General features: G+C 39.4%; 3 protein-coding genes across 3 annotated transcripts; 2 read left to right on the forward strand and 1 right to left on the reverse strand.

Moving 5' to 3' along the window:
* Positions 1-305: 305 nt before the first annotated feature.
* On the reverse strand, positions 306-2469 carry LOC102193167 (serine/threonine-protein kinase NIM1-like). The gene is made up of 3 exons (XM_005729172.2): positions 2343-2469; positions 1257-1525; positions 306-1074 (listed from the first exon to the last, which is right to left on the reverse strand). The coding sequence occupies exons 1-3, from the start codon at positions 2449-2451 to the stop codon at positions 319-321; spliced, it is 1134 nt and encodes a 377-aa protein (XP_005729229.2). The 5' UTR covers positions 2452-2469; the 3' UTR covers positions 306-318.
* A 3884-nt stretch (positions 2470-6353) lies between these two features.
* Positions 6354-10288, forward strand: pnhd (pinhead; the record flags this gene model as incomplete). The annotated part of the gene is made up of 5 exons (XM_005729104.2): positions 6354-6518; positions 7046-7322; positions 7825-8006; positions 8916-8974; positions 9973-10288. Coding segments are annotated over 5 exons (834 nt in total), but the record flags the coding sequence as incomplete, so codon positions are not given.
* A 1627-nt stretch (positions 10289-11915) lies between these two features.
* Positions 11916-13825, forward strand: admp (anti-dorsalizing morphogenic protein). Its single transcript, XM_005729173.1, has 5 exons — positions 11916-12195; positions 12287-12423; positions 12512-12631; positions 12730-12919; positions 13404-13825. Exons 1-5 carry the CDS (start codon positions 11916-11918, stop codon positions 13823-13825), a joined length of 1149 nt encoding a protein of 382 aa, XP_005729230.1.
* The last annotated feature ends 1843 nt before the right edge of the window (positions 13826-15668 follow it).

Here is a 15668-nt window from a genome sequence, read left to right on the forward strand (position 1 = left end):
GATAGATAGATAGATAGATAGATAGATAGATAGATAGATAGATAGATAGATAGATAGATAGATAGATAGATAGATAGATAGATAGATAGATAGAATGAGCAGTAACAAAAAAAGATAAAAGAAGATAAATAACATGAAAAAGTATGTAAAATAAAAAAATAAAGACATTTATGGTGCCACATTCACTGGTCTGCAGGTCTTTATTGTTGAGCTAGGATCCTAGTAATTGTACCCCTCTTCTCTTCTCATGGTTGTTCTTCAGGAAACTAAGCAAAGTTTTCCAAAGCTGTACTCTTTAATTTCTTTAAGAAACAAAAACTACATGATGACACAGACCACAGAGTAGCGCTTGTTTAGCAAGCCATCTGAACCTGCTCTCCATCTGAGTCTGTTCTGAGACTCTCTGGTGCATGTCTGAATGTAACCCACAGCTTCCACAGACCTCCTCTTCTGAATTCGATGTAGCAAAATCCGATATGCACCAGTAATGGGGCTCTGCAAGTTTAGGTTGTTGTTGAGAAGATGAACTTTGGTGATGCCAAGATCCTCCAGCATTGCTTTTAAATTTAGATCATCTGACGTCAGGATGTAGTTGGGTTCAGCCAGATGAAAGGGGGTAGATCTACAAGGTGCATAGGCCTGAGGGTATTCAATGCCTCTCATCCAGTCACTCTCCATGATCTGTGTCATAGTTAGGCGATCCAGTGGAAGTTGCCTCAAGAGGCCCTTGATAATATCCTGGCATGACTGGGGTACATAAGAGGGGATTGTATAAGAGCCCTGTAGGATGCAGCACTTAAGCCTGCCTGTGTTACTGGCTTTAAATGGCATTGTGGCAGTCACCATAAAGTAAAGCAAAATACCCATTGCCCAGATATCTACATACTGACCAATGTAGCCTTTCTCTTTAAACAGCTCAGGGGCTGCATAAGGTGGAGAACCACAGGATGTGTAGAGGACATCGCTGAGGCAGCAGGATGTACTAAAACCAAAATCACCCACTTTAATGCAGTATGTGCTGGTGTAAAAGATATTCTCAGCCTTCAGGTCCCTGTGGACGATATTATTATCATGCTGGAAAAAGAGAAAGAAAGACTGTTAAAGTTATTTTACAATTTAATAACTGACAGTAGTACTTTTTTTTAAGATATGGGAACTTTAATACAAACACATGAAAGTTTTTAAGTGTCACTTGTTTTATTTTCCAGCAAAACGAAACCTTAGCAATGATCAGCTGAACGTTTCTCTAAACTTACCATATATCTGACTGCAGACAGGACCTGTGAAAAGACAAGCTTGCTCTCCAGGTCTGACAGGCGCCCCCTGGTGCTGATGCGGGAGAACAGCTCTCCTCCGCTGGCATACTCCATCACCAGGTAGAGCCTCTTGAATGTTTCCACCACCTCATACAGGTGTACTATGTTGGGGTGGGCCAGCTTCTCCATGCAAGAGATTTCAGAGGCAAAAAGACCCTGAGAGCGTTTGTCCAAACGCGCCTTTTCCAGGACTTTTACAGCTACTCTTTCTGTAAGATGAGAGAAAAAGGCAAAAAAAACAAAAAACAAAAAACAAAACAGTGAGGAAACCAGAAAACAACGTTTTCCCATTTCTTTTCTACCTTTTTCCTGTATTCAATCTTCTTTATCTCTGCATAATCTGCTATAAAAACGAGTTTCAGCATCATTGTCATATTACACCACGTACACTGACTGCTAAGCACAAAACAATATGGATTAGTGGCTGGCTGAGATTAGCTGTCTTCTGACATCTGCAGTGACCCAGACTGACTGAAGTGATGTCTGTGCATTCAACTGATCTAACATCTAACAGGTGAATGAGGTCATTTGGCACAAAAGCCCCCGTGTACTTTGCAGCATATATAAATAACAGAGATACTTAAGAAAGACGTCCCTTTTACATCTTTATCACATTCTTGTAGTACATCTTTTCTTTGGGAAATGCAGTTAATTAGGATCAATCGGGCACATATTTATGTATTGAGTGCTGATAGCCAAATACAACTCAGTTAATTGCCCGTGTTTGCTTCATGTATGAGATAAATGGCAGACGTAGCTTTTTCTGAGCAATTCAACATTACACCTGCACTTTAATTGTATATTTTTTCTTCAGTGAATGTGGATCACACACTGTTTTCTGCTTTAAATAACATAATATTATTTATGATAACAACAGGAAGTAAAGCAATATGTAAACTGGATTATTTCTGATGTAAATATGTGATATAATAACAATTTTAAATTTACAACCTATGGTCATTTCCTACCTGATGACCCAAGATGTGATAATGAAGGTAACAAAAGACAAAGCATCAAAAATCTCACCTTTGGTCAGGTCATGAATTCCCAATCTAACCTGGGAGAAGTTGCCAGACCCAATCTCCCCTCTGAGCTCGTAAAGCCCTACTCGACGTCCAAATATCAGGTCATTCATCACCTTTTCTGAATGGGTCAGATCATACAAGGCCTTTCCAAATGCCGTGTGCTGCATCGCTGCCTCATCCCCTGTCTCATTCTCTTTTGTCCCCGCCTTTTTGCCCAAATTTGGAGACATCACGGGAAAAACCTCTTCCTGGCGAGGAATTGTCTTCAAGTGAGCCCCTGAGAAGAAGAAGGGAATCCAGCTGTTATCATACTGTGAGATGCAACAAGAGTTACTTTGAACGATTATTTCTGTATTGGATTTGATCTAATTGACATGTACACATAAAATGCAATCCTGCAGTTAAAAATGTTCAAATCAAACAAAAAAAAAAACATCTTTGTACTCACATGTTTTCCCTTTTATGTTCTTTTTACTCCTTTCTACGTTTATGGCATTATTTTTGTTGTTTAAATACATGATTCTTTTCGCCTGGCACCAGAGAGTCCTCCAAGTTTCTTTGTTTTCTGTCTTGTTGAATATTTTAGAAAATTAAAAGTTGATAAATTAACAAGAAAATAAATTTCCACAAAACAGCAACCGGAGGAAAAAGATTGTCTGAACAAATATGAGCAGTATGATAGGAAATGAAAATCATCTGCAGGCATCAGGAAAAATGCTCAGAGAAGAAGTTTCTTAGATGATGAACCGCTTGTCCAGATGCTGCTACTGCACCAGCTCTCGCCCTACGCTGCAGTGTGTCTCTCCTCGCATATAATCTGGAAATACAACATAACGCCATGTAATCCCAGCGTGTTGGACTCCTCCCACGCAGACAGACAATAGACAGGATTTGGAGGCTTCTTTAAACTCTAGACATGAACTAACCTCTGTATATCCTTGTTAGGGGTCAGCCAGCTGGGGCAGGGTGATTACTGCATCTTCAGCTGGCTCAGCTGGACATGCATCCCTCAGATTGTAGCCTTTATAGAAGACAAGCACGGATCACATTTTGACATTACCAATTAAACATTTTACCTAAACAATTATCTTACTTGTCAAATTGCGAACAACAGCACTGATAATTCAAAATACTCATTGTTTTCCAATAGAATTGCAAATAAAAAATACAATCCTACCCTCACCTACAGTCAGCTAAAAACTAAAAACAGTGAGAATAGAGTATGCGTGCCTTCTTTGCCTTGTTACTAGGCTACAGAGCAAAGCAGTGACCCAGACATTGACCATGACACCAGACAGACACTTGGCCAGACAGCCCACGCACTGATGTGTGTTATCAGTCAGTCCCGTCAACCTCTGCTACCCAGGCTGGACACGGGGACCGTCTGGCAGTCACCGTGCATAAGCTGCTTGTTCGTGTCACAAGTGAGTCTCTATAATCCAATCACAATCTCAGTGATCATCCAAGCACGTGTATTGTAGTCTTCTAATAAAGAAGAGATCTGTCTGGGAATGTGAATTAACTACAAAGGGACTATTTCCTGATACAATATCAGGATTATGTTACAAGAAATTTGTGATCTGTCAGAATATGGTTAAAATTACATAAAATGAATTGAATACAGTTGTGTGATTGAAAGATTTTTTAATGGTAATCCAAATGGGCCAATGTCAAGACTTGAACCTATTGCAGTTTAAAAACTATAAGAAAGAAAAGAAAAAATGGTTTATGCTTCCTCTTCAAATATTATAAAACGATCTATTTAAAAACAAGTACTCCAAAGGTTTGTAAGTATTCCAATGACCTGTGTATTTTATATTCAAAAGAACTTCCCAATGTGAGTAAAAGAGGCACGCACAATGCTTTGAAAGACTCTTAAATGGACGCAAACTGAAAGTCATTCTCACCAATAACATCTGGAGGTTTTTCTACTGTCACACTCACCTTTGAACTGATTTTATTTTGGCTGTTTCCAAGTTTAAACATAAAAAACAAGCTCAAGTATCCTCCATCTGTGGAGGAAATGGTGGGATCCTAATACTGGGCATTGTGATCAGACAGCATGCCAAAAAGCTGCACTATATTTTGCACTGATCAGCCATAACATTAAAGCCACAGACAGGTAAAGTGGACAACCCTGAGTATCTTGTTGGAAAGCAAAGATCTGCTGGAAAATCTTTGGTCCTGGCAATAATATGAATATTATTTTGATAGATAGCATCCACCTGGTTACCCCTGGTGCATCCTCCACATCCTTCAGCCCTGCATGTGCTTAACTCATCTGGTTTGTTGTGGCTGACCAGGATGTGACTTTTATAAACAATCTCCCATAATCTTCTTTATGTGTGACCCAAACTTGATAACCTATGTGACCAGATTGCATTAATACAAGCCAGAAACCTATTTTGAAAAGCAAAAGCAAAGCAACACACCCTTTGATCTACATAATCAAATCAAGTAACTACTAGGAATGTAACATTACCAAGATTATAAGAGAATTTCAAAGAGATGTGTAGTAAATTAAAGAAAGGAATCAGCAGCTGAAACCACCTTAATAAAGGTGTCTGAGCGCTGATGGTCTTCACGTTGATCCGCTGATCCTGGTGAAAATGAGGGGATCACATCAACACATCAAAGAAGGATTAACACCTCTAATTAAAAATGAGCAAAATGTCAAGATTACCACACAGCTGAACGCTAAAGCCAAGATATCTGAAGAGGAGAGAGAAGGCCTTATTGACCTGACGAAGCACCCAGATCCACTTTTATCAGAAGTAATATTGACATAAACTTGTATCTCTACAAGTTTATCTTGTAAGTACTTAATCTCTCCACTTTCAGTGAAGATTAAAAGCAGAGGGCAGTTCTGAGGGGTTTGGCCATTTGGTGTCATGTTGAATAAACACAAAGGTGCTGGAGTTTTCTAAAGGTGAGGCTCAAGCCCCCATGCTGATTGTGTTTATGTGTTTGGGACAGATTTTGTTTTAAGTCAGAGGTGCTAAACACCTTCCCCCTGAGATAAAAGATGATTAATGCCTTTGAATGAGCGACACTTTAATGACTCAGGGATACTTAAGCACTTCATTAGCGTGAGCTGAGGCCCGGTCGACACACTCGAGCCAGTGTGTCCTTACAGCAGGAACAGAAAAGCTGTAGAGATTTCCTTTGAAGTTGGCTTCTGGCTGGAGAAGCATGGAAATTTGATTAGCTCTCACTTTTTTTGACACCACCCCTCTTTGAGGATTTTAGGTGACATTTGGGGCTAAAGCTCAATCCCTTATAAATATCTGAGGAGGGCAGAAGGACACTCAGGATCTGGCAACTGAAGAGTAGATTTGGACTAAAGCCATGGATATACAGCAACCTTTCCTACTCTTTCTGTGCGTCCTCCACTTGACCTGTAAGTGTTGTTTGCATTTTCTTTTCCACTGCAGCTGTGATGTATAGAGCAGAAGGTAATCACTGACTCAACTGACACAAATTCGCTCAGATACACAAATGATCGCCTTTTAAATGTAAGTAGCTGAAGGTGTGATGCTGAGATCAAGGATGGGTTTAAAGATTAAAAGTAATATTTTTTGTTAAAGTTTTCTCCATAGAATGATCTTTTTCATGAATAAAAGACTTGGAAGAAAATCCTGTACAGCTCATCTGTAACTGAAATGCAGTTCCATGTTGAATCACCAGGGGAAATGTTGTGTGCTGCTTCTTGTGTTTTCCAGTGATGGGAGTGCTGAGCAAACACGTTGACCACAGGAACCTGTTTACACAAAGAGTATGCTGCAAGAGGCAGAGCCACTTTGTGTACATTGGACAAGGCAAGGAAACACATTCCTCCACATGTTTCAAAATCCCACATCTTTCCACTGTACCCTCTATAGAAATCAAAGCAAGGTTTCCTCTGATGTGTTAAAAATAGGTTAAAGCAGGCCTTGAAGCTAAATGATGAGTTTAGACTTCTGCAGTTAAAAGGATGAATGAAGGATGAATATTGTGTGCTGTCTGTCTTTAAATCGGCCTCGTTTTTCTTTCTTCAGATATTTTAGGAAGTCACATCAGTGTAGATGTAGGAATGTGCAGATCACATTGTGGGGCCCCAACAACACCATCGTATGAAGCAGGGAAGCAGCAATACTCAAAATATTCTTCAATGCTGGACTTCCTCAAGAGCAAAAAAGTAAGTGAAAGCTTGCATTATCATAAGAATAGCTGCAATAACAATATGGAAAAAGTGCTGCTTTGTAAACCATTAGCCTAACATCTGTGGGGTTACTTTGCACAAACTTATCATTTATATTATTTATAATGTGACACTAGCATTAGCAAGGTATTAGCAAGTGCTTAATTCATCATTTATATATCATTACTGCTACTTAGTATAACATCTGTTACTGTTACACCATGTACAGCTATCACTGTTACTACTTCACTGCTAGTTAGAATCGTAATCATTATCACAGTCATAAGAATATATCTATATTTATAAATGGCATACTAAGGAGGAGTAATGCTATATAAATGATGAATTAAGCGCTTGCTAATTTTTCACTAAGCCCTTAAATATACCTAATAGTGTCACATTGTTATAAAGTGCTCCACTATTCTCTCATAAGTCTGAAACTACAATAAACGCGCAGGTGAGTACATGGGAACATGTTTCTACCGGTCTGATTCAAACAATAATTTCCCCTTGGCTCAATAAAGACGAGGACACGTGGACCCGCTGCTTCACAGAGCGCAGGTCCGCTGAACCACCTGCCTTCATGCGGCGTGACTCAGGTGTGTGAGCCGACTGGGATGCGCGTGGATCGGCTTCTTCTGTTCGAGGGACCTCGAGAAGTGGCGGTCATCGAGGACTGTCACTGTGAGATCAAGCTGGCCCAGTGCATCCGAGTTCCCGGACTGAGGACATACTTCTCTGAAACACCGTATGAGACAGTCATTGACGTGGGAGGATGTTCCCAGTCGAGAGGATCCCCAGGTGTGTCTGTGTGTGTGTGTGTGGGGTGAGGGGGGGATTAACAACAGACAAAAAAACATGAGGAAGACGTGTTTAAGCGAGCATGAAGCCGCCAGTAAAATTCCAAATGACTGATTTGGAAACAGTCAGTTTACCTTTTGTCCCACTTTGTAGGGCAAAAGTATTTTTCTATTTAGTGCATATTAAGAGTCAGGAAGTTAATCAGTAATAATTCTGAAATAAATTAACGCACATAGATTCAATACACATATATTATTAATGGATAACCTGACAGCTACAGTTTAATTGACATTGCCTATGTAATTTTGAGTTAGAGAGGTCTGGAAAAAAACCCCACACACGGTTGATGAAGAGATGTTTCCCCTTTATGCACCTTATCAAAAAAAAAAAGAAGTATTAGAATTCTGCTTCTGGGACCAGACGACATCATCCCGTCTATTTAATATTTCTGCTTCCCATCACAGATCATAATCCTGTTACTTTTATTATCAATCATCCACAGATGGATTCTCCTGTGTCCCCACAAAGTTTGAATCAGCCTTGGTGGAAACCCCTAACGAAGTGGATCTCATACAGACTGTGGCAGCCTGTGAGCTGAAGGAAAGCTGTTACAGGGTTCGATACGTGGAGTATTATTATGAAACAGTCCACCATGCAGAGGGAGTCAAAGAAGAGAAGCTCAAAGTAAGTGTCACCTACAAGCTATTACTACAACTGTAATTTTCGACAAAATCCCTACCCTTCGATTTTAATTTCAAACCCAGCCCTTCACAATAAACATAATTCCTTCTTTCATTAGCCCCCCTGCCACATTTCACACTGCAAGAAGGATTCACGCTTGGTGGCAGTTTCACACTCTTTTGTAGTGAGGTCAAGAGGAAATGGGGCTCTACCCAGGTGCCAGACAATAATTAAGTATCTTTGTTCACCGCAGATAAGTGGAAGACAGCACTTAATCAAAACAACACACTGGCTGGCTCCGTGCATCCTGGGTGTGAAGTAAATCAGCATGGCCTGCATGCGTATTCATGCACAAGCACAGACTTGAGGCTTTGATTGTTGTAGGAGAGCAGGAATCTCTGGCATAATTTTAACTTCTTTTAAACTGCATAAAGAAGGCGAAACCAGGTCAATACTCCCACAACACTTTACTGTTTCTTTGCACTTACAAAACGTTTCACTTTACAACGACTTATTTAATTCCCAGCCCTACTGATATCAGAAAAAAAATATTTGAAAGCACCATTACACAGATTTGTATGCCATGCTTAAGCAAATAAGGATTAAACACCAAATTCACAAAAAGCTTTCCACCAGCTGTACAACTGCAAGGTAAGTCAGTATCTGTGATTTTTAACATCGCATTTATATAATAGACGGTAAGGATTTAAGTTGAAGACTAGGTTTGGGTAGTCTGCCATGTCCAAGAACCAAAGGTGCGAGTGGAGCACCAACACAAATGGCCTCTGCAGGTGGTGAATCAAAGCAGTGCTAAACATGCTAAGCAGCAGCTGGACCCCAACTCAACTGGGTAAATATTTGCGAGCAGCTGTGAGCTGATTCCTCTTTCTCTCTGTTGCTAATTTTCTTCAGGAAATAGATGTGGGCAGATGTTTGGGAAGCTGCACTACAGGAAACCGATGCCTTCTCAGGTATGTGTGAACACAGCTGCTCCACACCGCCTCATGCACACCTCATAACAATTACTTGTGAGCTCTGACGCCTTCTGCTCTCAGCATGTTGACTTTTGGGTTAATTCCTACACCAAATGTTCTTTTTACACCTTCTGCTTTATTTTGAGATGTTTGCAGACAACCAGTGTTATTGCTTTATCTTAATCATATCAAAATAATACAAAATCCACCATCTAAATTTACCCTACACTTTGTAAGGTAAATGCTAAAGAGGTGCAGCATTTAAGAGATTTATTCAACCACCACCCAATGCAAGGTTTATGGCTAAGTTAAGAATTTTTCAGTATTTTTCATGTTTTCACTAAGTTTCACTAATTTAATTTAATCAAAAATCATATTTTATTGATAACATGTAATAATTTATATTATCAATTAATCTTCTAGTTTACTGTTTTACAAAAAAAGGGAGGAAAATTTAGCACATTATTATTTTTTGATTAAGGTGCCGACTTACAGTTATTAACTTGCCTTCCTAAGCAGAAAATTCAGTGTTAAGTATTTTACTTTACCAATTTCTTCTTAACAAACTCAAGTGTGCCAGCTCAAATTTTAAATTTTAAAAACTGGGTTTCAGTTTGTTATTTGCCCAAAAAATAACAATCTAATTTTTTACTTAGAAACAAATTTTAGGCAAATTTGTCAAATATTTTTCTTCTTTCTTCTTCGATGAAGGGGAAAGACGTTGTGCATATATAGACATAGCAAGATCCACAATTATCCTATTGTAACTTTCTGTACTGTACAGAATGGTACAACATGTGTGAGACGAAATACTTGTACATATTGTCAGACTGGCAATAATGGTAAACTAGATACAGAAATTATATTTAGTTCTATTTCTGTACATTTTTCTATTAAAAAAAATGTTTTGAGAGATAAATGAAATGCTGCCTACTTATAGCAATAAAGTGATTAGTGATTTAATCTTTTTGTCTTCTTCTATGTTTTTGTTGCAGGAGTCCATCCGATCCAGAAATCTGCCACTTGTGGTCCGAAAGACAGTCCAGTTCCTGTGTTCCTCAGGGATATGAGAGCCACAGCTTTGTGAACCAGTATGGGCAGATTCGTACAATCCTGTCCATCACTTCCTGCCATTGTCGAAACTAATCACAGGCCCCTCTGCTGGAAAAAACAAACAAACTTGAAAGACTTTAAGAGGTTGCCACAGTTGGGCCCCATATTTACTGTAGCCCATTGATGACCCCACGGAATAGTGAATATTAAAGTGAATTTTTATTATTGTATCATATGTAATATATGTAAGATGCTAAATTTGTAAATAAATTTAATACAACAATAAACGAGGACTTGTGCTTAAAGCATTGTACAAATACTGAGAATCCAAAAGAAACATGATGGGAAAAAGTTAAAGATTTAAATCTAAGATCCACGATCTAATCTGAAAAAATTAGTGTGTGATCCTCTTTTTAATTCATGTATATTTAGTAGAATTTGTATAAAAAAGTATGTAAGCTAAGAAAAAAATGTATAATTGTGCTATAGTCTATGAGATGATTGTGAGTCAGTTAAATCTGAAATATCGTGAAGAACAAATTCTAATTCTAATAATGTCATGATGTAATATAAAGATATTTGGGTCTGTGTTCTTCTCCAGATGCATCATAAAACATTTAACGTTTTTTTTCTTTTTCTTTTCCAATAAGAAGCTTTGGTGAAGCCTGGAAAAGAGGCGCAAAAAAAAGAGAGAAAGAAAAACAACTTTGCAAATGTCCCTTTGAAAAAACACGTGCAAGTAGCGCTTTGTTTTAATACCAACATGTGAACACTCCACTTTGTCATCTAAAGAAACGTTTTATGACCTGCCTGCAAGGTGTCATGCAGAAAAACTTTGATCTTTTACGTGTTTATTACAGCGAGGGAAACAAATTTCTCTTTTTGGCCTCAGTTTGCGTTTTGCGGTTAATCGTGCATAAAGATCAATGGGAGCAAATGGTTTCCTAGAAACTCTGAAATAATATGTTTAACGCATAATTTAGACCTAAATCCATCTACAGTTGAAATATGTAAATAATATTTCTTTGTGGAAGAAGATGACGTTGATTACTCCTGAATATAAAATCTGAAAAATGAACTGAATTGATTTTATTTATTCGACTTAATGTGGAAGAAACCTGCAGAATCCGTTCCACTTGCCTCGCAGTGAGGAGTGAGAGCTCAAAAACAAATAACAGTCATAGTCATGTTGCAGACAGTAACTCATTTGTGCAATAAAAATGATTTCGATTGGTCTGATTGGCTCAGAAAAATACTGTGGCGCTTTTTCAAAAAACATAAACCGCAAATGTGGCGATCATCCAGCTGAAGCAGCGCTTATGTAAATCTCACAGAGTGTTCCCGGCGACACTTGCCTTTTTGTCAACGTAATCGTTTTTTCACCTAACACACTGCGCCCGCTATTCCAAATTAACTGATTCATTTAGGCGCAGTTAACCCCCCACTGTGAGTGCATGTCCTCAAGACATCACCTCCGAGGTATTCCACCTTCAAGTTTAGATTTTTGCCTCTAATAAAATCATCCAGGCTGCCGGTTATTAAATATGCATTATACAACATACTCAACAATACACTGTATTTTCAGTGAGAATTTAAACTTTTCGTAGGCTGAGGGTAGTTTATTCGAGCCTTTATTGCCAGACGCAGGCTGAATGGAAAGTTCACACCTTTTAACGCCCCCATTAGTCTGCGTTTACATTCGCTCATTGCTGATTTACATTTGCGACCAAATAGCATCTTTACTGCTGTTTACTGAGGGCCTGGCGGTACTGGAGAGGAAACGGGGGCATTTGATATAAAAGTCGGCCTTCAAGGATCCCACTGTCACTCCACGCAGCTCGCAGATCGAAGACTTGGCTCACCGGTTATTTACTCACCGACAAATATGCTGAAGTTTGTCATCAGCTTCGCCGCACTGCTGTGCACGGCGGCTGCCGTGTCGCTCCACTCGTTCACTCCCGCGACAGAGTCCGAGGAAGTCCGCTCAGCTGCTATAAAGAGACTTTTGGAGGTTTTCGGGATGGACGACCCCCCTGTGATTCATGGACACAAACAGCCCCCTCAGTACATGCTTGATTTGTACAACGCGGTAGCCGACGTGGACGGTGTGACCAAGGATCCGCATCTTCTGGAGGGGAATACCGTGCGCAGCTTCTTTGATAAATGTAAGATCTGATGTGTCCCCGCATGTGTGCCAGGATGGCTGCTTTGGAAGACACTCTGATTTGAGCCCTAATCCTCTCATTTCTATTGCAGTGTACAGTGATCAGGTGGAGTTCAGCTTCAATTTGTCAATGGTCGCAAGAACAGAGAAGATTCTCGCTGCAGAGCTCCATCTTTATAAGCTGAGACCTCAGGCACCCTTGACGTTCAACAGACATCACTTCAGCCAGGTATGTAGACCAGCTCTAGACCAGTATTTAAACCCGAGTGGCTGAATGGCTGTTTCTAATTCTATCTACATTAATTTGGCTCTTTCAGGTCAGTGTTTATCAGCTGTTTGACACCAGCAAAACCAATTTTACGCAGAAGAAGCTGCTTTCCTCTCGACTTATCCCAGTGCACTCCTCTGGTTGGGAAGTCTTCACAATCACACATGCAGTAAGTATCACCGCCTCTTTAAAGCCCACAAAGATCTGCTTTGAACTACACTGGACAGTGTAGAGTGCTGAAATAAACTTATGACCTTCTTCCTGAAGGTGCGCTCCTGGATGGTTGATGAGGGCACAAACCTGGGACTTCAAGTGGTGGTTCGGACACTGGGAGGAAGCCAAATGGATAAAAAACTGATCCGCTTTGCCTCAGGGCGCCACCACCATCACAGCAAACAGCCCATGCTGGTTCTCTTTACTGATGATGGCCGCTACTCTAATCCTCTTGAGAGCAAAGGTGAGATTTCTACTTTAATGTCAGTTACTCCCAGTGATATTAATATTAAGTGAAGATAGTAGCCGTGTGGATAAGATTTACAGTGGTTAAAGGGAAACCAGCCTCCAGTCTCTATATTCATAAGCACAACAGCCTTAGTTTTAGTTTTAATGGACGACTGAACTAAATGTCCACTGAGGTCAGTGCTGAATATATTTCCATCCACATGTGCAACCATTATTTAGCATGCTTATGAAGGAAACACTCACGTACAACTGGCCTGTGACTGACTGGGAGTATGCTTACAATTCAACAACTTGATGAAAAATGAAGCTCTCAGTGTTTTGTGTGTCCCACTTAAGGGCTTTAGATGTTATATTTCTTTGCACTCTACATTCAAACTTCTACTTCTGCTTGTGTGTCACTGCTTCCTCTTCTGTTTAAGGAATGTACTTCGTAACAGTTCAAAAATTGCATTTTTAAAACGGTGGATTTCTTTCTCCAGATTCAGATGATACAGCAGAAACGTCCAACCTGCCCCAGACTCCCATGTCCGGTCCACCTTCCCGTAGCGCTCGATCTCTGGGCTACGATGCAGACGGTGCAGCCACGCACTGCCAGCGGTTTCCCCTAAATGTAGACTTCGAGGAGATCGGCTGGTCGGGCTGGATCGTATCACCAAAGGGTTACAACGCTTACTATTGCAAAGGCTCCTGCCCCTTTCCTCTGGGTCAGACCATGAAACCAACCAACCACGCCACTGTCCAGTCCATCATCAATGCCTTGAAGCTGGTGAAAGGCATTGAGACGCCGTGCTGTGTGCCAGACAAGCTCTTTTCCATCAACTTGCTCTTCTTTGATGATGATGAGAATGTGGTTTTAAAACAGTATAATGACATGGTGGCTGGAAGCTGTGGGTGCCACTAACATTAACTAGTCACTGGTATCGGGCTGCGAAGATTAAAAACTGTAAACATTGTAAACAGAGCTTGGTCAGCTGACCCTGGAAACTATTATGTGGCCAGTCCTACATGTGACACTGTAGTATATGTAAATAATGATAAATTATAATATATGAAAGTAATTGAAATGATATTAAATAATCAAAGGAATGTTAAATAAATTTGTAAATCTGTATTTTTCTGTATTTTATCTGTATTTTTTATGTTTTGTGTTGGGATATATATTGTAAATATTGTAAATGAAAGTCTTGTTTATTGGCCCTTGCATCAGTTTGTTGCATCATTTGTGAGGCTTTACAAAGCTTCACAATTCTTTTGAGACCCAACCACCAAAAAACAAAAAATCTAACAAACGAAATATGAAAAACAAAACAGACTTTTAATCTTTTTGTAAAGTATAAAGTTAACTTGTAGACCTGCTATGATTACAATGCCCACCCATGTTTTCCAGCTCTGTGGACTTTTGTAAGTTTTCGAAAATCTGTATTAAAGCTCATCTTTTGCCTTTTAGAAGTGTTTCTGTGGGTCCTCTTTTTGAGAAAAGTAATCTCATAATGTTGTGCTAGATCAGGCTCATCAGAATTCAGTATCTCTAAATAGTTTAAGCTACGGTTGCATTATCATGTATACATGGATGCATGTAATACATTTTTTTATGTCACTATTACACCACTTGCAATATTACTGTATATGTAATGACAGTGAAGGCATCTTATCTTATGTCATTCATCTGCACTGACAGTGAAGGCATCTTATCTTATGTCATTCATCTGCACTGAGTATATTCAACTTTATAAACAAGAGGCTTCCACTAGCCCACTGGACATCTTCCTTTTCACCTCTAGAGGGCACTGATGTCCAAAGGGGTTTCCCTTTGGGTCCAGTGAGCACAATCATGATTGTTTATAGTGTAGTAGCAAAAGGCCATCCTCCTACAAACCATCCTCTTAAAAAAAGACATTCCTAAAGATGCTCAGGAAATAGGAGGATTAGAAAAAAGACAGGATATTCTGGACTATAAATAGAGAGTCCTTTAAAGATGCCCCATCAGTACAGTAAGGTATGTGTTCAGCTGTAAGATGGCACAGCTCTCTGTGACCTCCTATAAAACGCAACACAAGCTAAAGTCAAAGTGCTAGGAAGCTTTCTAAGAAATAGACTGATGTAATGTCTTTGTTCATTTAATGTCTTATAACAGCTCATATGTGTTTATGCTGTGCGTCATAAGCATTGGTGTCTGACCTAAATTATGATGTGGTGAATCATGTGGTATGGAAGGCAAAAAAACACAATATTTTCTATAATGGAAGCATCATTGAAATTGTTCTTTGGGGTCTCTAACGGGACCAAAGAATCTCAGGTTGTTGGAGATAGATGTGGATTTTTCAAAATAAAATATATGACCCAAAAGGTTTAGCCTTTATTGAGCCTTTATTTTTATGACTGCAATCACTGGTTGTTCTGGTAAGTTTCATCCTTATTACTCATCCTACCTGGAATAGAGTGAGGTAAAGTTGATGCTGTACACCTGCTATTATAAATCATAATTGCAGGATCAAAGGGAAGTTTTATGTCTGTGCCTCAAGGTGTTTCTGAACTCATTTTGTGTGCACACAAGTCAACACAAGTTCAGTTTTAAGTGAGCTCTGGAACACTTAAAACCTAAAACACTTCAAAACTTGCTTATATATCTATATCTATAGATAGATAGATGATAGATAGATAGATAGATAGATAGATAGATAGATAGATAGATAGATAGATAGATAGATAGATAGATAGATAGATAGATAGATAGATAGATAGAT

This window comes from Pundamilia nyererei, unplaced genomic scaffold (genome assembly GCF_000239375.1).
Source record: "Pundamilia nyererei isolate P.nyererei 1_Seehausen unplaced genomic scaffold, PunNye1.0 scaffold00031, whole genome shotgun sequence".
NCBI lineage: Eukaryota > Metazoa > Chordata > Actinopteri > Cichliformes > Cichlidae > Pundamilia > Pundamilia nyererei.

Bases quoted from the DNA above. Each gene is read 5' to 3' on its own strand.
- admp (XM_005729173.1), top strand. From the start codon at position 11,916: ATGCTGAAGTTTGTCATCAGCTTCGCCGCACTGCTGTGCACGGCGGCT. The intron at 12,632-12,729 runs GTAAGTATCACC...TTCTTCCTGAAG, and splicing joins TCTTCACAATCACACATGCA to GTGCGCTCCTGGATGGTTGA. The intron at 12,920-13,403 runs GTGAGATTTCTA...TTCTTTCTCCAG, and splicing joins TAATCCTCTTGAGAGCAAAG to ATTCAGATGATACAGCAGAA.
- LOC102193167 (XM_005729172.2), bottom strand. From the start codon at position 2,451: ATGAATGACCTGATATTTGGACGTCGAGTAGGGCTTTACGAGCTCAGA. The intron at 1,526-2,342 runs GTGAGATTTTTG...CTCATCTTACAG, and splicing joins AATTCATGACCTGACCAAAG to AAAGAGTAGCTGTAAAAGTC. The intron at 1,075-1,256 runs GTAAGTTTAGAG...CTCTTTTTCCAG, and splicing joins TGTCTGCAGTCAGATATATG to CATGATAATAATATCGTCCA.